This window comes from Leopardus geoffroyi, chromosome A3, assembly GCF_018350155.1.
Source record: "Leopardus geoffroyi isolate Oge1 chromosome A3, O.geoffroyi_Oge1_pat1.0, whole genome shotgun sequence".
NCBI classification, from domain to species: domain Eukaryota; kingdom Metazoa; phylum Chordata; class Mammalia; order Carnivora; family Felidae; genus Leopardus; species Leopardus geoffroyi.
The window spans coordinates 117515450-117541197 of record NC_059336.1 but is presented as its reverse complement, the minus strand read 5'-3'; the positions used below and the strand labels follow the sequence as shown (position 1 = coordinate 117541197).

The following is a 25748-nucleotide window of genomic DNA, read 5'->3' as shown; positions in this document are numbered from 1 at the left end:
TGCAGGTCTTAGCTCTCTACGCTCAAATTAAGCCACGGGAATGGCAAGTAAGTTAAAATGTTTGTAACAACCTTCAGTCTGTAACTGGTTCTTGTTCTAAGTTGCAGAACAATGGAATAGGAGATAAGGCACACACACACACACAAACACACACAGCGTGCGCGCGCACTCGTGCGTGTTTAATCTTTAGGTTTTATCCCCTTCATACTTGGTGACAACTTAGTCCTATTGGTTAGTTTACTAGCAGAACTCTAGCAGCAGAAACAAATTATCAGCTTCCTACACAGGCCGTCTTACAGCAAAAACACAAAGATGTACGTATATATGTATGTCCATGCATTTGCATGTATAGGGACAGAGAGAATTTGAATTTTTAAATCGCCAGTCTTTACAGAGAAATGATATCCATCCCTTTTTTAATCTTATCATTCTGAGAGGATGAACTATAAAGTATTTTGCAATCTTTCCAGATTATGTTCCTGTCATAATGATAACCAATCCCTTAGAACGTATCTCAACATCTGAAAGCAGATAAAATGTGAACCTTTTCTTTATCCTCTGACCCTGAAGATTATTGTGTTTATTGGCATTTGAAGATGGAAGCCCAAGAAATCTTAAGACCTTGAGATCGAAGATACTCCAGTGATAGGGACCGTCTGAATAAGCAAATGGGTACATTTAGGTCTCCTCGATCTAACCAAGTGGGCATGGAACCAAAATGCTCTCTCTCTCCAACTGGGTGACGGCCATCCTAAATGAGAGCTGGGCCTGCCCTTCTGAGTCCTGCCTGAAAGGTGTCATTTAGGAAAATGACCACTGCTAACTGGGCAATAATAAAAAACACATTTCATTAGCACGTGTGATCTGTGAATGGACATGTTAACCATCCTTGTGATTGTTGGGATAGTTAAAAGAGAGTTAGCACAGGGCCACATTATTAGTTTTTCTTGACAACTGTCCTATTTCTGGCAAGGTCATTCACTCCTCTGGAGATCATGTTTGCAATTTCTGATTGAGATGATGGTATCTGATGCATACTTAAAAGAGCAGATTGTCTTATCTTTATATCTCCAATGACTCAGCACCTAATAGGAGCCCAGTAAATGTTCACTGAATTAATTTTGTTGATGTTTATTTGTCTTAAGAGAGCACGCAAGCAAGTGTGAGCAGGGGAGAGGCAGAGAGAATTGCAAGCCAGCTCCGTGCTGTCAGCACAGAGCTGAACATGGGGCTTGATCCCATGAACTGTGAGATCATGACCTGAGCCGAAATCGAGAGTCAGACACTTAACCAACTGAGCCACCCAGGTGCCCCTCGCTGAATTAATCTTAATGAGTATTTCCAATGTAGCAAACCAACAGTTCTCAGGGTTGGAAAAGATCTTTAAATCCAACTAGATCAAGGTATCTGCCATTAAAGCAATTTTTCACTAAGACTCTGTATAAAATAACTGTTTTGCCTTCAGAGTTCTTTTCAAAAACCTGCCGTGTCCCCTTCCCTAGTGTTTCTCTTCAACCATCCACAGATACACATAACTAACCAAAAGTGATGTCTCAACATAGGGTACTGCCTTCATCAATAGGCCACAGCCCTTGGCAACCTGGATGCCTCACTCATGCCATCTGGGGCCCACAGGTGATGAACCTCTTCCTCCAATCTGTGAGCCTTTTGGAATGAGATATAGAGAGTTGATGTAACTTTTTTTTTATAACTAATCGGTATTTGGTAGCAAAATAAATAAATAAAAGCTGCCGAGTTTTCTTCCCAGTCAGTGCATACATGCTCTAAGTGCCATCTCCTGTGGGCTTTCTAACTTTGCACATACTTGCATCATTTTATATTACCCCATGGTCTGCCCCTAACACAGTTGGAGTAACTAAGAAAAATATGTTGGGCCTGGCAGCTGACCTAAGGTTTTCCCAGTAAGAAAAAGAGTAGCATTTTGCAAACAAAAGAGTAACAATACGGAGCCGGGGTACGTGGCTCCTGGCTCTGTACTCAAGCTGGCTATCTTGATGTCAAGCTGCTAATTCCATGCTGGAGGAGAAATTCACAGTATTTGAAATAGAGAACTACGAAGCTATTTATATGCCACTGTCACCAATAGTATAAATCTAGAACAGTTCTTTCATTTAAGACATTGGCTCCTTTGTAAGTCCTTGATGTTATTATACCCATTTGACTAAAATGAGCTACTCAAAAGCCGATATGAAAAATGCCCTAGTTACAGAACCGGGAGATCATTAAGGGTTTCACTCTGTTATGACCCAGCACTGCAATGACCCTGGAGATGCTTCTGTAATCATTCCCTGTTCATGGGTCTTGTGATTTAACCTCATCTATGACTAGGAAGCACTGATGCCCCACAGGGAATAACAGCCCACCTGTCCCCTTGCTCAGTCCCCTGAGCAAGTTCAAAATCACCCAAAGACACTTGGACACATAGGTATTTCCCTTCCCTGCAGTGCCCATCATTTAAAGCTTTGAGAGCTGTAAGGTCTCTGACACAGAGCCACTTACTTAGCCTGTAATTCAACTTAGCACATTGCTTGAGCCTCTGTGCTCCCTAAGGCACAGATTGCTTCATACAAACTCACACTGAAGTACTTCCAAAGCACAAACAAGGTTCTAACATGGTGCCAGCAGTTTAGCACCGTTGTTAACATAAGTTAACATAAGTCCTGAGAATCAGAGGGCACAGGAGCTGGGTGGCCCTAGCTGACAATTGCGAGGAAAGCTGCTTTTGTCAGATTATGGCTGCACGTGGTTTAAGCTCTTGGGGTATACCAGACAAAGCTCCAAAGTGTCAAGTCTTCTCCTCATTCTATAGTCTACCATTTTCTTACCATTCGTGATATTTCATCATAGCTTGGATGGCCTTCTGATAAGAGGCCCCCTCTGTAGAAATCTTGATGAGTTATTGATGTATTTATCAACTCATTTCAGGGTGGTGGACAGTTTGTACCAGATAATGTTTAGCTAATCAGCCCACATAAATTTAATCTTATCTCTAAGTAGTTCTTTCCCCAAGGAGAGCAATTGCTAAAGTGCTTTGCTGTGTTTCCAGGCTGTGTCTTTGTCATGCGTGATGATATTAACAAAGCTCAAATCAAGGTCTGCAGGATGTTAAACAAATGAAACCTGTCGGGCTCTATATTAATAAAATCCCAGATAAGTCAGACCCCTCCCACACAGTCTTGGTTTGGTTTATTATCTCTCAAAGGAAATCCTTGAGATCTATCTACACACACACACACACATACACACACACACATAGATGTGCACATGCATGCACATGTGTGTACGTTTCCTTTCTGTCTGCTACAAATTTAGGCGGCGGGATGACCAGTTCCAGCTGCCTCTTTAGCAAACTATAATGAGCTTTTGAAGCAAATCTGCCCATCGCTTCCACGTTTCACCAGCTTCAAAGATTTCCCCTAACCTTTGCCCCCTAGCAAGTGTTCACAGCATTCACTGTGGCTATCATACATTATGGCAACAAGAATGTAGTGATTGGCTGTCATCACCAGCAACTAAAATAAGCCCTCTAGAGTTAAGGGAAGGAGGTCTTACTTTCTGTTGGGTTGCTTTTTTTTACCCATAGCCCAATTTCTTTGAGAAGAGGTCATTTTAAAGTTCTCAGGCTCAACCCCATGGATGTGTGCTAATGTGTGCAGCTGGCTTTGTGATTTGATATTGTTCTTCTAACCACATATCCTTACCCCACGCCCTCCCAAGACCTACTGAGGCAGAAACTCTGAGGGTAGGAACCGACCATCTGCGTTTTAACAAGCTCCCCAAATGATTCTGATGCACGCTCAAATTTGAGGATCACTAATCTATATATTTTGCATACACACATTCACAATTATGTATGCGTTCGTTTGCATGCTGTCATTAGAAGAGGCAGGGACTTTTACTTTTCCAGTGAGAGCAGATCCTCAGTGGGAGTGGCAGCTTCTCATCAGCAGATGGTACGGAGGTGAGGTAGACAAGATGTCTCCATGGAAGGAGCCAGGACCTGGAGATCCCTTTGAACATTGTTTTCACTGAGTATTTTTTTTTAAATCTTTTAGCATTTTACTTATTGTTGAGAGAGAGAGAGAGAGAGAGAGAGAGCAGGGGAGGGGCAGAGAGAGAGGGACACACAGAATCCAAACCAGGCTCCAGGCTCTAGGCTCTGAATTGTCAGCACAGAGCCCAATGTGGGGCTCGAACTCATGAACTACGAGATCACAACCTGAGCCAAAGTCGGACGCTTAACCGACTGAGCCGCCCAGGCGCCCGTGAGCTGATTTTTTTTTTTTAACAGGATGATATAAAATTTTATCTTCATTATCAACAGATCCTGGAATAGATTAAGCGTTGGTTACATCTCCACGCCAACTCCTGCCTGACTCCCAGACCACACTGCCAGGAGCTATTTCAGGCCCTGAGGGTAACTGCTCACCTTGTGGCACCAGGTTTCACCAAAGGCCCCAGAATCCCCTCTGAAATTTGGGTCCACCTTCTAGGTCCTGAGCCCACGTGCAAGTGCTCCAAGGAAGAGATAACAGTCAGGATCCACGGCCTTATGACAGGCTTGCGACAGATTTAGTATCTCTGCCCAAGCTGAATTACAATTACAAATGGACTTTCTCTCTCAGTTTTCCTGGAAGATCGCTCACTTTCAGAGGAGATAAGAACCCCTGTCTTGCATTAACTGGTGTGTGTGTTCTCAGTTCACAGGCTGAAGCTGGCTGACATCAAGGTAATCGCAGCCCTGGGGGACTCTCTCACGGTGAGTTACCCCAACTGTGGGAGGAGCGGGCAGGGGAGGAGATCTTGATTAATGGGAGAACCCGGAGAGAGGAACTCTCACGACCATGGTCATCTCCCGCTCCTCTCCGGTCCCCATGTCCATCCTAACCTCAGTATTCCTCTCCCGATGCTGGAATGAATGAGCGAGCAGGAAGTGGGGGGACCTCAGAGGGAGCAGCCGTGACAGAAGTGACCCAGCCCAAGTCTCACAGCCTGGTAGCATTGGGCGGATTGGACTAGGTCTCACGCACAGTGTGGGGCTCCTTCAAAGACCCGGTGCTGGTCATGCAGGAAGTCAAAGGAGGGTGAAGAGAGGATTAGGCGGGAGCAGGTGTTAATGGGGTGGGGGGCAGGGGGCAGAGGAAGACAAGGTACTCAGAATGATGCCAGCCCATCTCTGCAGCTGCTCCATGATGACCCCTCAGGCCTGCAAAGTGCTATCCAATGAAAGCAAAATCAGGCCCTTTGAGAGATGGGGTAGAGGTTCCCGGACACAAGGTTCCATTTACTAGTGGCCCATTCCAGACGCATCCAGCTGCTGTTCTCTGGGTCCGTAGAACTCAGGGCCTCCAGGAGAATCTTCCCCAAAGACCAGTAGACACCTTTCATGTCTGTGGCTCGTTAGCATTTCATCAATCCCATCGACATCCTCGATACAATCTGCCGAAACATGACTTACCTTAAACTTAACCCAAAAAGAAGACGGGGCCGGGTAGGTGCACGGAGTGCCCACGACTGCATAGCTTGCAGGCACTGGACCAGGACCAGCACTCATGAGTCCTGACTCCAAGTCCAGAAGCCTGTCCCTGTACTGTGGCTGTGCCCTCCATGACCCCTCAGCGATTCTTTACCCCAAACACCCTACTGCTTGTAACTTTCCGGAAGAACAGGCAGGCTGGTCTTTAGCACTGCTTATCCCAACCACTTCCTGCTGGATGTGGCCTGGTAGCTCCCCCTGCCCCCCGACGCCTGACCTCTGACCCCTGACCCGCTGGTCTGCTTGAAGATGCTCTTGGAAGAAGCAGTCCTCAAGAATCAGCATAGCTGTTCAGGACTTCCTGGGAGGCAAACTTTGGAGTGTGACATACATGGCAGGTGGCAGAGAACTGGGCACCAGACAGCAGGGGTCACACCCTGGAGGGTCTCTCATGGAGGCCAGCCTCCCCCCTAGCCTGCCTCAGAGGCCCGTCTTCAGCATGACCTTTGCACTGGCCCTGCTTGGAAATGACACGCTTTAGGCAAGGGCCATGCATCTGCAGAGCGTGCCCAGATTGAGGTTTTAAAAGACCGTGTCTTTCTTCAGCTTAAGGGTAGGTACACGGCATTGTATTACTATTTTTAAAATTGTCCATACAGGAGATACGTTGATTTCAAAGGATTGTGATATGTTTCCTTTTATGGTCTATTTCACAACTTTTCAAAAGGAGGTGCATGGGACCCAGAAATGGGTCCTTTTGAAAAGTGGACACTTGCAGTCTGATTTTCAGAGCCATTTTGCTAGCCTGTAGCACTTGGTCTTGGTCTGGGCCGGGTTTTTTAGGGCGAGGCCAAGCAGTGGGTGGCACCAGGGTTCCCAGTGGGAGCTCTCACTCATCTCTGTAGAGGTAGATGCATATCGAGACAGGGTAGGGGTGCCTGGGTGGCTCAGTCGGTTAAGCGTCCGACTCCGGCTCAGGTCACGGTCTCACAGTTCGTGGGTTCGAGCCCCGCGTCGGGCTCTGTGCTGACAGCTCAGAGCCTGGAGCCTGTTTCAGATTCTGTGTTTTCCTCTCTCTCTCTCTGCCCCTCCTCTGTTCATGCTCTGTCTTTGTCTTAAGAATAAATAAACATTTAAAAAAAAAAAAAAAGACAGGGCACTGTCTACACTCTAGATTCTAGGGAGTGCTCAGGTGCTCCCAGCCACAACTAGAACACAGACCTTCCAGCTGAGGGGGCAGGGAAACTCACCTCTTGATGTTCCCTCTCAGGCAGGTAATGGGGCTGGATCAAAGCCTGGGGACATCTTGGATGTCTTGACTCAGTATCGAGGCCTGTCCTGGAGGTGAGTGAGGGTGTGGCAAGACGCTGCGTGACCCTTTCATTGCAGGGCAGGGGAGGACCCCTGAGCATCACGGAGAACAATTCTTCTAGCAGACACATGAGCCACCTAGTGCTTTTCAACAGAAGCTTCTGGTTTACTTTGAGGAAGGACTATAAAAGCTTCCCCTGAACCACTGCATTCCCCAGGACAGGAACTGAGGCCTGAACAGGCCGAGTTTGGGAGAGAAAGAACATAAATGTTTGGGTTGAAAAGCTTCTCTAGTTTCCATTTCTCTCTCTGGGGAGTAGGCTCAGAAGGAGACAGTGGCCTTTTGGAACCGGAGTTGTACCTGAATCCTGGCTGCCTAACTCTGTGCGACTCTGAGCAAGTTACTTAACCTCTCTGAGCTTGTCTCTTTATCTTCCATGCAGGGATAATAATACAGCCTGAGCACTGTCATGAGGAATAGAGTTTAAACATCCAGCAAAGTAGATATAAATGGAAGTTTGTATCATTATTAAAGGGCCTTCATTTTACAGATGAGAAGGCAAGGCTCAGAGAGGACAAGTAACCTATCTAAGATCACACAGCCAGATGATAAAAGGGCAAAAAATAGAGCAGATGGTTCCTGACCCCTAATCTGGCACATTCCCCCATGGTGACTGCTTCATGCAGGTTTGTTCCTGCTCTAGCTGTAATCAAACCCAGGCTGCCCCAAGCTGCAGTGAGCAGGACTCGGGATTTGAACACCCGGCTCATGCCAAGCATGAGAGGGCAGGTCTGGTGTTTCCTCAGCCCGGAATCTGGTATCCCTGGTACCAGACTGACCCTCAGTGTTGAATCCCAGGCATCCTCCCTTGCGATGTTGCACAGAATTAAACCCCAAACATTTGAGACCCTTTTAAATGTTCTCAGATGTACTTGGCAGAGAATGAGGGGATATGGAAAAGCAGGGAATCCAATAAACTGTGGAATGTTGTATATTCTCATGCCTAGAAACCCATCCAACTTTGATTTGCTTGGAATTTTAGAAGCAGCTTAGAAGATGGGTTCTCTCTAGAAGACACGCTTTAAAAGCAGGTTTTTGCAAGCCAAATAGGAACAGAATGACGAGGGCAAACGTTTCCACTGTGTTTTCAATTATAACAGCCGTGCCCAGCTGCAGTGGCGAGTGGGGCGCGACTTGGCTCAGCATCCAAGGAACGCTCACCTTCCCTTTAGAAAAACAGGGGCAAAGGGGGACCACTTTGTTCCCCTGTCCCAACGTCAGTGCTCGAAGTTAAAAAAAAATCATTGCAGTCACCGTGCCATTTCAATCTGTTTCTTCTCTGGGTGTTCTGGTTTGTGGGGACAAAGAGAGGAGTTGCTATGTTCCGGTTTGTTTTTCTACTGGAAATAATGAGGAAATGACAAGCTCCAAGCCCCCAGGGTGTCTCTCAGAAGAAAGGCCTGTCTTGGGAGTGTCTGAGGTGTTTTGGCATCAGTGGCATTTTCAACCTCGGTTTTCTTTTTTGTTCCACCACAGTGTCGGCGGCGATCACAACCTCAGCAGCGTCACCACCCTCGCAAGTGAGTACGCGATCGCCCGGGCTCGGCCCTGTGCGGCTCAGCAGCGCCTCCTGGCGGCGGTCGCGGGCTCGGCAGGGAGCCGGCCGGCGGGACTCAGCCACGTTCACCAGGGGGCGCAACGTCCCCGAGGCGGTCGCCTGTCTCTGTTGAGCATCATGAAAGCCTTTGAGAGATTTTTTTTTTCTTTTCTTTTCCTTTCCTTTCCTTTCTTTTCTTTTCTTTTCTTTTCTTTTCTTTTCTTCTCTCTTCTTTTCTTTTCTTTTCTTTCTTTTCCTTATTTCTCTTTTTCTGTCTCTCTTTTTTTTTCTCTTTCTCTTCCTCTCTTTCTTTTTAAAGAGAAATTGTATTTGTAAAAGGAAGGAAGAGAGGGAGGAGAAGAGACTTCAGTCTAAATCTTAGTGCAAATCATTCTTAGGAAATGATTTCAGAAAGAAGGAAAGTAAACCCATCTCTGTTTTGCCTGTCATTCTGAGCAGAGCACCTTTCTGGGAGGCATTGATCTGGGCTTGGGCTCCATTAATCACCACTGTATACAAAGACGTTGAATCTCTGAGTGTCACTAGGAAACGCCACAGCAGTAGTTTGTACAGGCTGTGCAAACACAGCCGTATTGGGGGCCTGATGTTTTCCTTGAATCACTTCACCCGCAGCCTGCTTGGAATAATTTTTTTTTTTTAAGCCTGAACTATGTTCTCTGAATGGTCTGGTCTGATGTGTCTTTTTATTCTCCATAGCGCATGCACACCATAGTGCTTGTTCTTAAAGTAGGCCTTCACTAAATGTCACAATTATTTTCCCTTCAGATCTTCCAGCTAATAATATTTGTTTTTTGCCTGAGAGGAACTTAATTGGTCCTGCTCTCATTTACTTTTCTTGGAATTATCCCTTTGTAACATATCTTTGGAAGGCAAGGAGTTCTTTGAGGTTTAAGGCACCAAGACTTCGGTGATGGAGATGGCTTGATCTCCACCTAGGCAGGACCGATTGGGCTTCATGTATGGTTATCTGTGTTGCTATTTGCAAATTCTGGTGCATTGAAATAGGTACAGTCCTGTGACACGTGTCCTCCCTGTCTTTACTGCTAGGGGAGGTGGTTTGGGTTGCTTCTGTGAGTGTGATTGACTGGGCTGTGAGCTGGCCCTGCGTATACATCAGCTTTGCTGGGCTTCCTGATTCCCACGCTATTATCGTGGATGAGGTGATTGGATCTTTCACTACAGTGATTTACAAAGGACTGAGACAGTGTCACCCCCCGGGTAGAGTCCGCACTTGGCTGAGCAGCAGACCATTGCCTGTTCAGACTCTTCTTCACAACAGTAATGAAGTAACTGGGTAATCCACAGGGAAATAACTGCATGAAAATGTGTTCGAAGATTTACGAGAACATAAGGTCAGAACAGAACCTGGGTTCGGCTCCCTCTTCAATTTAATCCAGCAGATACTCCAGATCTGGATGCTTGGGAAATAGGAGAATGAAGCAAGGCTCTTGCCCTCATGACATCATCACAATCTCTTTGGAGACATGTCTCCCTAAAGACAGACACATATACCGATAATGATAGCTATGTATAATGTTGAGGGGAAAATAAATAAGAAGATGGTTAACTGTGCCTTCTGAAAGGGGTTTTAAGAAATAGAATTCATCAGGTAAGGAAAGGGGATGGAACATTCCTGGCAGAGGGAACTGCATGTACCAGCAAGTTCTTGCTCGAAACAATGTGTAGTGCTTTTCTGTGATATTCATGATAAGTAGCTAGCTGGCCTGTGCTGGGTTCCCCCAGTAATGGGAAACCTGGGAGAATCCATTCTATTTGCAGATTGCTCTGGTGATTTCACAGCTCTTCCTTCTGTTGAGTAGAAATCAGAGTAATTTCTTTCTTTCTTTCTTTCTTTTTTTTTTAATGTTTATTTTGAGAGAGAGAGAGAGAGGCAGAGAGAAGGAGAGAGAGGATCCAAAGCAGGCCCTACACTGTCAGCGCAGAGCCTGATGCAGGGCTTGAACCCACCAACCATGAGATCATGACCGGAGCCTAAACCAAGGGTCAGACACTCAACCAACTGAGCCACCCAGGCACCCCCCAGAGTAATTTCTATCCATTGGGTACAATGTCTCCAAAGCCCCAAGGAATGAGTTCAGTGCATCTGTGTTGTGGAGGTTCTATTGCATTCTTGGTTCAGCAAACGAAGTGCATCCTTTATACTTTTCAGATTACAACACATTGCTGAAAGAAATGTAATCAGACCTAAACAAATGGAAAGACGTTCCATGTTCATGGATCAGAAGATATAGTACTGTTAAGATGGCAACATCCTCCAAATTAATCTACAGATTTGATATAAATCTCTATCAAAACTCCAGGTGTCTTCTTTGCTTAAATTGACAAGCTGGCTCTAAAATTCATACAGAAATTTAAAAGACCCAGAATAGCCAAGATAATTTTGAAAAAGAACAAATCCAGTGGACTCACACTTTCCAATTTCAAAACTTATAAAGCTGCAATAATGAAGACAATGTGATACTGGCATAAGGATAGCCATATAGATCAATGGGATAGAATTGAGAGTCCATAAATAAACCTCCATACTTATGGTTAACTCGTTTTCAACATGAGTGCCAACATCAATGGGTAAGAATAGTCTTTTCAATAACTAGTGTTGGGATAAGTATATAGCCATATGCAAAATGATGAAGTTGGACTCCTACCTCACACCATATACAAAAATGAACTCAAAATGGATAATAGGCTTAAATGTAAGAGCTAAAATTCACCCTTAGAAGAGAGTATAGGAGCAAATCTTCATGACCTTGGGCTAAACAGAGACTTCTTAGACACAACACCAAAAGCACAAGTGACAAAAAAAAAAAAAAATAGATGGGACAAAATTAAACACCTTTGAGCTTCAAAAGATACCCTCAAGAAAGTAAAAAGACAACCCAAAGAGGGAAAGAAGATATTTGTAAATCATATCTGCTAAGAAACTTATATCTAAAAAATATAAAGAACTCTTAAAACTCAGTAATGAGACAATTTGATGTGGGTCCATTAAAAATGGGCAAACAATTTGAATAGACATTTCACCAAAGAAGATACACAAATGACCAATAAGTATATGAAAAGATGTTCAACATTAGTAACCATTAAAGCAAACCAAATCATAATGAGGCACCATTCCGCATCCACTATATTTGTTATTTTTAAAAAGATAAATGTTGGTGAGGATGTTCAGAAATTAAGACCCTCCTACACTCCTGACAGGAACATAAAATCACACAGATGCTTTGAAAAAAGGTCTGTAAGTTCCTCAGAAGTTTAAACAGTTACCATAGGAGCCAGCATTTCTCTTCCTAAATGTATATCCAAGAGAAATTCACACAAAATAAACTTGTTCGTAGCAACATTATTCATAATGGCCAAAAAAGTGGGAACAATCCCAGTCCTTCAAAGGATGCATGGATAAATGTGGTCTATCCGTACAGTGGGATATTATTTAGCAGTGAAAGGAATCAAGTGCTGATGCGTGCTGTAACATGGATAAACTCTGAAAACATGGTCCGTGAAAGAAGCCAGCCACAGAAGTAATGTTGTATGATTCCGTTTATATGAGATGTATAGAATAAGCAAACCTACACAGAGAGAAAGTAAATTAGTGGTTGCCACAGGGTTGGAGGGAATGGGGAGTGACTCGTGTGCACAGAGTTTCTTTTTGAGGGTGATGAAAATGTTCTAAAGTCCATTATGTTGATGGTTGCACAACTCTGTGAATAGACTAAGGGCTATTGAACTGCACTTTAAGTTGTGAATGTCATGGTGTATGAATTCTATCTCAAAAAATTATTCTATATCTAGAAAACAAAAAGAAAAATGCATGAGAGAGGCACCAGACCCAGACTCACATTTATTCATGACAATAATTCATGAAACACCAATGTACGTGTGTTGCCCATGTGGTTAAGCACCAGCCTGCTGGACATTTTCTTTCTGGGCTGAGTCAACAGTAAGGTTAAGAGCTTGAAGGGTGAGGGTTCTTTGTCCCTAACATGCACTGGCACTTATCAAAGGAATGTGAAGATTGTTTTCGGGGTAGTTACTAAGCATGTCTCTTCTTTGTATTTCCAGACATCTTCCGCGAATTCAACCCTAACCTGAGGGGCTTCTCTATTGGTACCGGGAAAGAAAACAGTGCTGGAGCGTTCCTAAATCAGGCTGTGGCAGGAGCCCGAGCTGAGTGAGCAGGAGAGCCTTGGGGGTGGCCCCAGAGGTCCTCTGGGGACCTACTCGGGGGCTTGGCCTGGGCAGGGGTGTATGGCTGAAGGCTGGGAGGCTTGGTCCAAGGGAGAGGTCTAGGGGTCAAAGACCGGACTGGCTGGGCTCTCCTGGGGTGTCCCTCACTGTGGGACACAAACATACTAGCCCACCCCCAACACCACCCCAGGAACTAGTCACAGTTTGCTCTGATGCCAGGTATATGCTTTGAGCAAATTACTTTGCCTTGTTTAGAAGTCTCATGTCCACAGAAGACAGTGGTATGAGAGGGCTCAGTCTGAGTTCCAGTTTTCATTGCTTCCTCAGTGCTGCATCTTTTGTGTCTTCTTCTCCTTGCCTTCCTCAGACATGCTTTCCAACAGTCCTTTCAGGCTCTCAACTTTGCACCCTTCCTGGGTCGTTGAAGGAGCACGGGTCCTGGGAGGAAGCTCTGAGTCTGAGTCCTAGCACACACATCCCTCCTCCCTAAACCTTAGCCTCCGAGATGGGCCTGGCTGTGAAGCTCTCCCATGGGGTGGCGATGGGGTTCCATGCCATGTTGGATGTGAAAGTTCTGGTGAGCTGGAAGTTGTGCAGACAGGTTGGGTCAGGATGGTGGTCCCAGTAGCAATGCAGCAGGAATGCAGGACCTACCTGGGTGAACTGGTGGTGAGCAGGGGTCCATGCACACTGAATGGAAGGTTCCGAGAGCAGGGTAGGCTTCCCTGGGTCCTACGCCTCCATTTCTCTCCGTGATCCCCGAGCCTGGGGTGCTTCCTCAGATTTGCTACCTAGTCAGAGAAAAGTGAATACCACACTGAAGCTAGGATAAATATGGAAAGACCCTTTCTGTTTCTTTTTTTTGTTTGTTTTTTAAAAAGTTTATTTATTTGAGAGAGAGTGCAAGTTGGGGGAGGGGCGGGGGAGGGTGGAGAGAATCCCAAGCAGGCTGTGTGTTGATGTGAGGCTCGAACTCATGAACTGCAAAATCATGACCTGAGCTGAAATCGGGAATCGGACACTTAACCAATTGAGCCAGCCAGGTGCCTCGATCCTCTCTGTTTCTTAATCCTATTTTTCTTCCAGAATAATCCCAAACCTCTTTACTATGAAGATCTTAGGGATTCTGTGTTTGGTTCCCAGATTCCCTGACATTTGGCCAGTCGATTCAATACCATCCCGAATCTACTCGCCACCTGAGTAACTCTTATTTATTCACAACAGGAATAATCCAAATGAGAGATTTTACAAAACCCGATCAGTTTTATAATGAATTCTGCGGCTTCGTTTTCCCTTTTGGTGGGGGAAAAGTGAAAGGTTACCAATTTACTGCCTGAAAATTGTGGCTTTAATATTACCATAGCTTTGCTTTTTTCCAAAGCATTTGTCAGCTTGCAGTATCAGGAGAGACATTTCTAAGCATGATTCGGTCAGGGAGGCATCCAAGAATGAAACCTTCGTGGAGAATATAAAAGTAAGCAAAACAGAGCGTGATTCATATGGATTCCTCCCTTGCTGTCCTCAAGGCCATGGGGCTCTTTTGCACAAGTAATCCATTTGTCCAAGCACATCCTGAGTTGTAGGGAGGAGTTAGGGATTATTACGCCCAGATGACAGATGAAGAAACCGTAGCACAAAGAGACAAAGTGGTCTGAACAAAAGCATCAACTCAACCATGTGGTCTGTTGTCCTTGTGCCCTGCAGGCTTTATCCCGGGTCCAGTAATAACCCCTCATACCTAACAGCAGTGTCCAATGTACAAGGTACCTTCATGTTTATTATCCCTGTGTTCTGTGTGGTTATTGTGAGTTGGACAGAACAGAGGTCAGATACTCACATTTTCTTAATGAGGATATTGAGGCTCAGAGAGGTCAAGTAATCAGACTCTGGTCCACAGAGCAGGTGCCGTGATGGCTTCAGATTTACAGATGCGGAAACCAAGGCTCAAAGAGATTAAGTGGCTTACCCAAAACTCCCACCCAGGTCATCTTGATACTTAGTTCACTGTGGTTAAGACCAGGCTAGCTGGGCTAATAGTTAAGACAGGACGAGATTGGGGTGCCAGGGTGGCTCAGTCGGTTGAGCATCCGACTCTTGGTTTCAGCTCAAGTCATGATCTCGAGGTTTGTGAGATCAAGCTCCACGTCGGGCTCCGCCGTGACACCATGGAGTCTGCTTGAGATTCTCTCTTTCCCTTTCTCTCTGCCCCTCCCCGACTGATGCTTGCTCACTCTCTCTCTCTCTCAAAATAAATAAACTAAAAAAAAAAAATTTTTTTTATTAAAAAAGAGAGGAAGATCTGACAACCAATATTTTCCTGCTGGCACTGTGCCAGAGACTGTATTGATGGTGGTGGTGGTGGTAGTGATTCAGTGAATTATTTCTAATGTGGATGCTTCCCACATGCTACTCTAAGTTCTTGATCTCATCCATCCGACAACTCGATGAAGAAGGTATGCTTACCGTCCCCATGGTACACAGGGAAACACTGAGGGTTTGCCAAGTCGAGTACTCTGTCAAGGTCTCCCAGCTGGTCAGTGGCTGGTGGAAGCAGGAGTCAGCCCCATGCTGTGTGGCACCAAGAGTGGCTTTTACTCCACAAGGCTCCTTTGCGCATCTCATTCGCTGCTCTCCATGACCCTCTCGGTTAGGGGGGGGTTTATCTCTACTCTTTGGGGACTGCAAACTTAAGTTACATGACCACAGTCAGCAGGAGGCCACTAAATGTCAAGCCCGAGTGTGTCTGACTCAACCACGTCACCTTGAGGGTGCGGGTACCCTTGAGGTGGAGTTCATACCACAGAATCAGGCTCATACCCAGCAATGTATGACATGAAACGCACACGCAGCCTTCTGTCTGCCCCGAATGAGCCTGGCTTAGAAGAGAAAGGAAGACGTTTCATCAAGGAGGCCAATCAGGAAACATTCCTCTGAGTCACCCCCTCATGTGTGGCTTGCCCTGCCCTTCCCAAAGCACAGTCACGACTCCCCCGCCTCCCCCACACCTCCAGTGGAGACTGAATGGGAAAGGTGATCTGGGGCAGGAACATAGCCTTCAGTCCAACTATCCTGTTGCACATTTGGTTCCTGCCATCTCTGCGAAGTCCTCTCCCTGCCCCGCTTCCCAGTCCCTGCTTCTCAGGTGACTTCTTCCTATGTGCCCACAGGGATTTACCTGTTCAGGCCAGGAGGCTGGTGGACCTGATGAAGAATGACACGGTAATTCTGGGGGAAGCACCACCTGGGACCGCTTGAGGTAGGATTCCCCGGAAGAGAGAGTGAGCAGGAGAAATCCGTGGAGGCAGAAAGGCTCAGCTCTGGGGTAGAGGATGAGGCCACATGGAAATCTAGAGAATCCACCTTTAAAAACAACAACAAATAATTTAGCACCTACAACCTGTGACCTATGATCTCAGGACCCCAAAACCAAAGAACAGGAATTGTTAATGTCCATTAAACCCTCTGGTATGTGAGGATCCATCCCTGCCAATGTTCAGCACTTTTCCTTGACTTGACTCTGGAGCAAGGCACTTACTTGTTGGTTTCTTATTCATTTCAGAAGATAAATTTTCAGGAAGATTGGAAGATAATAACCCTGTTTATAGGAGGCAACGATCTCTGTGAATTCTGCAGTGACCTGGTGAGTCTCCAGGCCCTTAACTCAAGACTCCCCAGGGAAGGGATTGTCACCCTCGGTGGCTGGAGCAGTACAGCAGGGGTTGGGACTTGGGGCTTGTGGCCTGGGATTAACCCTGAGACCAAGGAGGCATTCACCTCCAGGAAAAGATTCAACCAAGCTGGTTATGAAATTGATCTTGATTAAGTTTCATAACAAGGGAACCTTATCATATCATATTCTAGAAACCAAGATAACATTCCAAGGATCTGGAAAAATCAGGCGTATCTTCATCTGGGTCATTATAAGGCAGCTCCTTTCTCCAGCATTGAACTGCCTTACCATCTCTATCTAGGCCGTCATTTGAATGGAAAAGTTGATTTCCTAACGCAAGCGTTTAGGCAAGGTTCGGAGCCAAGTCTCTCCGAGTTGATGGGAAACCCAAGAGCCAGGCTGCTGCCTCGTGGATGTGGCGCTTCTTCCTGGAACCCCAGAATCTCTGAGCTGTCCTCGACCCTACTGACCACTCTCCTACCTGTGGCAGGAATGCCTTCCATAGAATCTAGCTGTTGAACATTCCCAGCAATGGGCAGCTCTTTAATGTGCTCTACTTAGTATTATAAGCAGGTGCCAATTTTTTTGGTAGTGCTTTTTGTGTTAAGCCCAACTCGGCCTTCTTGTAATTTCTACCTTTTCTGCCTGTGCTAGGCATGCCTACAACTCTTCTGCATGGAATCCAGCAGACTTTAAAGATAATAGGTTTTCTTAAAAATTTTATTTTATAAGCAATCCACATAGGAAGTATATCAAAGTACAGAAAAAAAAATATTCTCTGTAATTAACAACATCCAGAAATGCCACGTCTAGCATGTCTTTCTAGCATGTTCCGTGATTGGGAAGCCATTGCTTTATTATTTGCTAACAATAGCATCATTCTGGCAATCTTGTTTGGTGATCTGCTTTTTCTCAATAGCAATACATTGGGAAGATACTCCTCTGTCAGTATTTAGTCTTCCATAAAATAATTCTTAATGACTGTATAAGTCACCCATAACCTATATTGGCCATACTTTATTTAGCTGTCCCCAGTCATTGGAGACATAACTCGTATTGTTTCTAATTATGCCTGTTATAAATAATACTAGGATAAACATCCATCTTTATGTACATCTATAATTGTTTCCTGATATATATTCCAAGTGGTAAGACTTTTAAGCAAGAAGATATATATGTTTCCCCTAATATTTTATCGCGAAAACTTACAAACATACTGAGAAATGGAAAGAATTGTGGAGGAGAGGCTCATATATCCACCGCCTAGATTTTACAGTTGTTAAATCCATTAAGCTAATATAGCAAAATGTTATAAGTTTAATGGATTTATCCATCCATCTTATTTCGGGGGATTCTGCACATTTTTTAATGTTTTGGATACATATTGCCAAATTGCTTCCAGAATGTTGGTATCAGTTATGTCTATTTCCTCACTCTCCATCTGTCAATGTATGTTATTTGTTTTAATAGCTGCTAATCTAATAAATGAAAAAATTGTATCTTGTTTTCAAAATTTGCATTTACTTGATCAGTAGGGAGGAATAAACCTCTATTTAATGCTCATTTGAATTTCTCCTGAAAAGTTCTATATTATGCCTGTTGACTATTTTCTGTTAAGGTATTTATCGCTCTCTTATTGATTTCTAAAAGCCCCTTATATTAAATATACTAACCCCTTTATCAAATATGTTGCCTATTTGTGGCTTTCTATTTAATTTTGTTTATAGTGTTTTCTGATAAACAGAACGTTTTTAATTTCTAGTATCATTTGCTGGGCATGTATCATATGCCAGGCACTGTACTAGGAGCTAAGCCTTGAGGCTCTGTCCTCAAGGAACTCACAGTCAGGGAGGGAGGCGCAGACAACTCGCCATAACATGATAAGGAAAACATCATGATGTGGTTGTAGTGATACAGAAGAGAGTTCCAAAGTAAGAATTGCCATGGGAATTTGTGTTTTGTGTGGGGGAGAGTCAGAGGTTTACACAGAGCAGGAGACCTTCCAGCTGGGGTGGAAAATGAGGACATTTGTCAGGCAGAAAGAGGACCAGCAGAGGAAAGTTGAGGAAGTGGGGAGTCTTGCTGAGCCTGGGAGCTTCTTCTCTGAGGGGCAACCCTGCCCCCAAGACCCCTCACAGCCTGCTTCCCTGGCATCAAAGTCACCAGGGTCTGAGGTTTTCAGGCTGTGATGTGAAGGCCCACGGTGGGCCTGGGGTGTTAGCGAAGTGGGTGGGGAAGTTGGACCATGGCCCTGCCCCCCTTCTTGAAAGTTATAGTTTTGATTAATTTGGGCTCTTGGTTAGATTTAAGCCAGAGAAAGAGTTCCACTTAAAAAAAAAAAAAAAAAAAATTTTTTTTTTAAACCACAAGTATGGAGATCAGAAGAAAAAATGATTAAAATGTTTTTATGCTTAGGGGAGAGGATTCCCAGGACCCCCTTGCCCTCCCATCATCTCCTTAAGTGATCTGATTGGGCCATAGGTCCCCCAGGCACTTGAGGCTCTAAGAAAAGAGCTCAGGCCATAGGATCAGAGAATATTCAAACTACAGGAATCTTAGAGGTCCTAGGCTCCAACACCCCATTCTAGAGGGGCCCAGAGGTGTGATGTGCTTTAGCTAAGGCCCTGCATCTCACTAACGCAAAGTGGATCCAGAGCTCTCCATAATTCCATGCAGAAGAAAAGGCTTCCCTGGTCTCACAACTACGACCAGCCCAAGGACATTGGGGTCGGAGCAGAGGCTGGGGGCCCCGAAGGTGAACCTTATGTTTCAACGTTGCCTATTCTGGCTGAAGTACAAGAAGAAGGGGACCCAAGAGAGGAAATGGCCCTGGTCTGCAGAGAGATTGGGTAGTGAATGGGTTAAACATTTTGTCTTCTTGCAGGTCCACTATTCTCCCCAGAACTTCACGGACAACATCAGGAAGGCTCTGGACATCCTCCATGCTGAGGTGTGGAAGCTGGTCTGCGTGGCCTCTGTGCAGTTCAACCGCGTCCTTCTTGGGCCTCAGGCTTGGCCCAGAAGCAGCTCTGGCTTCCTGCTTGCCTTTCCCTGGAGGCCAGTGCTGACCATGCTGTTGTCCTAAACACAGTGTCAATGGGGGAGGTGGGGCAGGAGGGATAAGGAAGTGGACGGGGCCACATTAAAGACCACGGACCCAGCTGGCCCCAGACCCAGATGAGAGACTGGATCCCCTGGCCTTGGTCCTCTTAGGGACTGGTCTTGCCTTCCCTCAGGTTCCTCGGGCATTTGTGAACCTGGTAAATGTTCTGGAGATCATCAACCTGAGGGAGCTGTATCAGGAGAAGAAAGTCAGCTGCCCAAGGCTGATCCTTAGGTGAGAAGGAAGCTTCCCCAACCACCCACCCACCCAGTCCCCGGCCCCATTCCCTGTAGCGCCATGAGACCCTTAGCAGAAAGTAATCTCAATTACTTAGAAAGCCCAAGGGCAGATGTGTGAGAAGTGTTAAGACCACCCCATTTTCCAACCCGACAAGGCCTAACGGGTTTTCGTGACTGAGCGTAGGCCTCATCTACCCTCCAAGTATGTGCTTACAACCCAGCCATGCTCCTGTTGTCATGGTGGCTCAGGACACCCTTCAGTTCTCAGGGGAGGGAAGAGTAAAGTGTGAGGAATGGAGTGGTCCTGCGTGGCCAGGCTCACGGGCCACCACTAAGTGTATCCAGAGCTTCCCCATCCCTACAGGCCCATCTCCAGGACACAGGGAGCCTCTGTTTGGCATGGGTGCTCCTGGATGGGCACTCACAAATATAGGGCTCTTGTCACTTAGAGGAGAGGGGGGACAAATTATAATCAGGATCTAGAGGACAGTCTTCCCAGAGCATACAGCGCCCTGGTCCTGGGAAAGTCCCTGAGAAGCCTTCTTTATTCTCAGTCTCCAGAGCCAAACAAAGGTAGTTCCCTCTCTGATATTACACATCTCCATGACCTTCAGGGTTAAGATACCCTTCTAACCCGAGCATGAACATTTCTCACAGCATTGCTTCCTGTAAGGCCCTCTCTGGACCATTAGCCCAGGCCACGGTGGCTGTGCCTCAGCCCAGCTTCCTCCCTAGCTCTGTAGCTCTTCCCAGGCCCCCACCACAGCCCTGGGCACACCACGTGCTGATTATTCATGTGCCTCTGCCTCTCCCCCAACAGCCCTGACCTCTGTCTGAGTCACTGCTAGCACAGTGTAGGGGCTCTGTGGCTGTTTGCTGAATGAGTGAATGAATAATTCACAAGGGCCAGGTTTGCTCTTGGAAATGAAGGGGTACCTTGGCCGCCACCCTGAAGATCCATGCCAGACCGCACCTGGGGGCCCAGATTGCCCAGGTCTCCCGGGGAAGGCCTGAGGACACCGTGAGCAGGAGGATGGCTGCTGGATGACACAGGCCTATTAATGCAGCTGGTGTCAGGCATGCTATTTTCAGCTGCTGACTCATTCTCTGGCTCCCACTTTCTCCAGTCACTGGGCCACACGGGGGATTCAGTGTAATCATTTCAGAGCAGCTTACCCCCAAATCTCTTGCTACCAATCACTGCGGGGTTATTAGACAATTAAAGCTAAAGGTTCGGAGTAGGCATTTGCCAGGTCTGCTCTCAGCTCTGAAATGGCCAAGTCACCGACGGGTTAGGCAGACTGGGGGTCACCTTGGTCTGCCGCCTCTCTGCTGTCCCGTCTCAGTGGTTGAGCCTTCCTCGGAGGGCCATCTACTCTAAGCCATCTACTATTATAATCTACTCTAAGCCATCCGTACTATTATACCCTCACCCCCTTAGACCAAAAGCCTGGATATGCAAGGTGGCCAGTCACAGCAGAGATACAGACTAGACAGAAGCAGTTTAACCAGGGATCAGACCAGACGTTCTTGAGTTCAAGTCCTAGCTCCCACACTTAGTCTCTGTGTGACCTTGAGAAAGTACTCAACCACACTGAGCCTCAGTTTTCTCATCTATACAGTGAGGATAGTGATAATCCAACCTCTTGAATAGCTGAGAGGATTAAATGCGTTCATACTCATAAAGCTCTTGGCACAGTAAACATTAATATGCATTAGCCCCTCTTATTGTTGTCATTTTTATTATTTAAAAGTAGGTGTGCCTTATCTGTGCCGTCTGTCTTCAGACAGTCATAAGGTAACTCCGCTCTGTAAGTCCCTCCTGCAGATGTCAGAAGTAACTATTTCACTTTAAGGAGAAAATCCAGGTCTGTTGAATTTTCTTCGGCTTCCTCTGGTACCTCCAAATTAAATAGGTTCTGAATCTCAAGCCAGGGTCATGCATTCAGATGGTGATTTTGATGGGGTGGGGCCTCTCCTTGGTTTGGTCTACAGGAATCTGTGCTCCTGTGTCCTGAAGTTTGATGATAACTCACCAGAACTTGCCTCCCTCATCGAAGTCAATAAGAAATACCAGGTAAGCCAGGAAAGGTTCTAAGACTGCTCAAGATGTCGTCTGATTGCTCTGGTTAGAAAATGAGCACATGCTTACGTTATCTTGACCCCAGCTGTCCAGTGTGAGGTTACCACTGACCAGTTTGCAGATTGAAAGACACTCTGAGAGGCAGCAGGGACTGTAATTCAGTTTATTTGAATCAAACTGTAAACAACGAAGTCACTGAACATATTTCACCAAATCTCAGTGCCTGGCCTTACACACACACAAATATATTTCCATTTGTCCTTGAGAAATGTTTATGAGCTTCTGACTCCTGGCTGGGAAACCCTTTCTGTCTAAGAGAGTCTAGAGGATTCAGTGAGATCACTTGCATTTCCTCTGTCCTCCTCTTCCAGGGAAACAGGTGTTATTGGGGAGCACAGGGAGAAAGAAAGTCAGCAGGTGATCTCCAAACATGCTGTGGGTTCTTCATTTGGGGACTTTTTCCATCCAATCTTTGAGCAGAGCAAATGGATCCCTTGACTATGTTGAGTTTCCCCCAAACAATCATCCAGTCACTCAAGAGGGCAATGGTAGCCTTCTAGCTGTTTAGGGTAGGCTGCAAACAGCTTCCAGGGTGGTTCCGTCCTTCAAACCCATGGACTCCTTGGAGTAGAACCACTTCCCTGCTTTGAGGCAGCCATGCCTGCCAGGGGTATTAGGGCTCAGGGGAATGAACTTCTATCTATCACCCTCTGGGTGACTCCCCAGCTGCACCTCCTTCTGCTGTGGGCAGGCACCTCTTCCCCTGGTGAGGAAGTCCATGGCCGGCAGCAGGCGGGGAAAGGCAGCCAAGGTTATGGCCATGAAAGCAAAGCTGCTCCAGATGGAACAGGTTCTTGGGTGCAAGCAACAAAAACCTCTGCACTGCTGGTTAATTTAGGCAGATGTGTTATACAAGCAGAGTGTCTGAAAGAGTTAAAAAGCGAGGCTCAGAGGCTGTGCCATGACAAATCACAGAATCGTGAAATTCTAGGGTCCAAGCCATAAGGATCAAAATCAGGCCAAAGAACTAGTTCAGTGGAAACATTGTGGACACAGCTGTCACTGCTGCTTTTAGGAACTGAATGCAGCTGCCACCCTTAGCAGAAAGGATTCTGTGCTGTTCGTCTTTCTGTCACCAGCTCTGGAGGGCCCCAGGGCCTGTGCCTAAGCCCTAGTGTGAGGGTCATTGGGAAGGCCAGCATTCATCTTTCTCCCCTTCTACAGTGGGAGGCAGGCTGCCTTTAGTATAGTGGAGTTTTTCCAAACATAGAAAGTGGATTCAGATGCTGGTGGTCAGCGAAAAGAGAAGAGAAGAGAAGAGAAGAGAAGAGAAGAGAAGAGAAGAGAAGAGAAGAGAAAAAGAAAAGAAAAGAAAAGAAAAGAAAAGAAAAGAAAAGAAAAGAAAAGAAAAGAAAATCTATCCACCAAAATTGCCTTCACCAACCTCTCTAGACAGGCCTGCCATTTCCAGGTCTGATCTCGGTTACCAATGAGATCCTGGAGGAGCTCACAGGTCAGCCACAGCAGGCCATCAAGCCCGCTCTCAGAATCTTCTCACTCACTACTTTCTGCAAAAGCTATGGTTCCCGTAACTCGCCATGGAGGTGATCGTTGCATTAAAAACCTCCATGAGCCAGGCATTCTAGACACTCTTTCATTTCTCAAGGGATGCACAGTTCCACTGTGTGCCATTGTGTCTCATGCACAGGGTAATCGGTAGCATCAGAAGGGATTTAAGGGATGGTCCAGGCCTTGCCAAACACCCTCCATTTACAGATGAGGAAAGAGAGGTCCAGAGAGGGGGAGAGCATCTTGCTGAAAGTCACACAGTGGTATTGCTACTTAGTGGTATTGCACTCTCTTTCTGGCTGCCCCTGGGAAAAGGAAGTACATGGTCCTTCTGAAATGCCCCCACTAAGGTTCCTGACTTCCCTCTCCAGCCAGGGTCCTGGCCCCATCTGCTAGAAATCTGGCAAGCAATGAAATGGCAGAGGCTGGCAGAATTTGGAGCCAGAATTGGGATAGTTGGTTCTCCTGGAACCAAGCTCAAGTGGGAGCTATGAGAGTAACAGCCCTGTTACCCTCCTGGACAGATCTGAGAGTTTCAAAGAAGTGTACACACACAGGACCATTCATGCTCGCGCTCTCTCTCTCTCTCTCTCTCTCTCTCTCTCTCTCTCTCACACACACACACACACACACACACCATGCACGAATGATAGAAATGGGCAGTTAAGTGCCATTGCTGACTCACCTTTGATTTTCTAAACAAATGTAGGACAGAAATAAGTTAAATGTAAGGATTATCCCAAAAAGTCATTTGATCAAATCAATACCCTATCCCCTCCCCAACGTCCCCTGCCCCAGTCTTTAATCAGAAGCTTTAAAAGGAGATCCAGCTGATGGTCTCAGGTTTTTCCTTATCTTTCCTTTTGTTTTGTTTTTGTTTTTTTTTCTCACAGCCTCGGTCAAATATATGCAACGGCAGCTGGGGTTGGGGGCAGGGTCTGAGATAAAGGCTGATCTAAAAAGTAACTAGTTGGTTCCGGATAGGTTGAGATTTTGCTACAGATTGATTTCACCCCAGGGTCAGACTCTGTTTAAACTCTGTGGCAGAGAAAAAGATTGCACAAGGCCCCTGACCCTTGCCCGTTTGCCTCCTGCAGGAGGGGACTCACCAGCTGGTTGAAAATGGGCGATACGACACAAGGGAGGACTTCACGGTGGTCGTGCAGCCATTTTTTGAAAAAGTGGACATGCCAAAGACCTCGGTAACGAAAGCAACGATCATGGGTAAAGGGGAGCCACGCAGTGTCCAGTTTGTAGTGTCATTTCTGTATCCGACGTCCCTATAACGTGCCCCCCCCCCCCTTTTCTGCCCTGTGACCAGGCGGGGCTGCCCGACAGCTCTTTCTTCGCTCCTGACTGTTTCCACTTCAGCAAGAAAGCTCACGCTCACGCGGCCAGTGCCCTCTGGAACAACATGGTAAGACGACTGAGGTCGGGAAAATTATTCTCCCTCTGGGAGGAGAAAGACTCTGGCAAGCTCTTGAAGGAGTTCAGAGGCCCATCACTCAGGCTGTGTGATCTCCCACACCGCAATGATGACAAACCACATTCCCCACACCCCTCCCTCCCTTCCCCAGCCCCGACCTGCCTCCTGACCTTCCCATTCTTGCCACCTCTTTTCTGCTTCTTGCCTTAGCTGGAACCTGTTGGCCAGAAGACAACGCAGCATAATTTTGAACACAAGATCAATATCACATGTCCGACCCAGGTAGAATGGGAAGTTCATCCTTGCAACAGGCCTATTTATCTGAAGCATCTTTTCCAGGCTTTTGACACCTCTGTGAGGTTTCTCAGTTCATTTCACCCCCAGATCCTACCCCTACCCCAGACTCAGTGAACCATCCACAGAGCCCTATCTGGTTGGACCATGAGGGGTGACAGCCCCCAGTGGCCAGAGGCCCCTAGGGTGCTCCTTTGTCCACGTCCCAGGGAACCCTAGCACAAGTCTGGGCTGCACACAGTTCTCTCCAGCTGGGAAGAGGAATGTGACAGCACCACCCAGCTCTCATTTTGGAGACTGAGGGCGGTAGCGATCCTCAAGGACAAGGATGGGACAATAAGATACCCTGTCTCCGTGTAGCCGCTGCCTCCATGGCGGGATAGAAAGAACAAGGAACTGAGACCCGGAATAACATCTGCTAGGACAAGGGTTGGGGATGGGGATGGGGCTGGTCAACTGGAAGCCAGAGCAAAGAAAGCAGCCCCCTATGCTCACTCACCAGTTTTCAGGAAGATTCTTGGATCTCTGTAGCTGTTCCCTCAGCTCTACGCATGTCTCTGTATTCCCAGAGGGGTCCCTAGACTGAGCTGAGGCTTATGTGGGGCAGGACCTCAAAGCATCTGTCTTTTCTCGCCTAGGCAGAGTGGGAGTGGCATGGGGGTGGCAAGGGGCCTAGGGAGGCTCTGTTGGGAAGGGCAGGGTCAAAAGGAGGGGTGATACAGCTGCCCCAG

The 25748-nt window shown here is 46.5% G+C and overlaps 1 protein-coding gene across 7 annotated transcripts in view; it reads left to right on the top strand.

Annotated features, from left to right (window-relative positions):
• The window catches only part of PLB1 (phospholipase B1), a 143224-nt gene that overhangs the window by 71849 nt on the left and 45627 nt on the right, over window positions 1–25748 (top strand). For all 7 annotated transcript variants that reach the window (XR_006703702.1, XM_045447300.1, XM_045447298.1 and 4 more), the window contains 12 exons: window positions 4722–4780; window positions 6768–6841; window positions 8346–8389; window positions 12508–12616; window positions 15801–15852; window positions 16193–16273; window positions 19188–19253; window positions 19540–19640; window positions 21641–21722; window positions 24395–24499; window positions 24619–24714; window positions 24934–25005. Coding sequence is in view for 6 of the 7 variants with exons in the window: in XM_045447300.1 (XP_045303256.1) it covers window positions 4722–4780; window positions 6768–6841; window positions 8346–8389; window positions 12508–12616; window positions 15801–15852; window positions 16193–16273; window positions 19188–19253; window positions 19540–19640; window positions 21641–21722; window positions 24395–24499; window positions 24619–24714; window positions 24934–25005 (941 nt within the window). In the remaining variant the exon portion in view is untranslated. The remainder of the gene's footprint in view (window positions 1–4721; window positions 4781–6767; window positions 6842–8345; window positions 8390–12507; window positions 12617–15800; window positions 15853–16192; window positions 16274–19187; window positions 19254–19539; window positions 19641–21640; window positions 21723–24394; window positions 24500–24618; window positions 24715–24933; window positions 25006–25748) is intronic.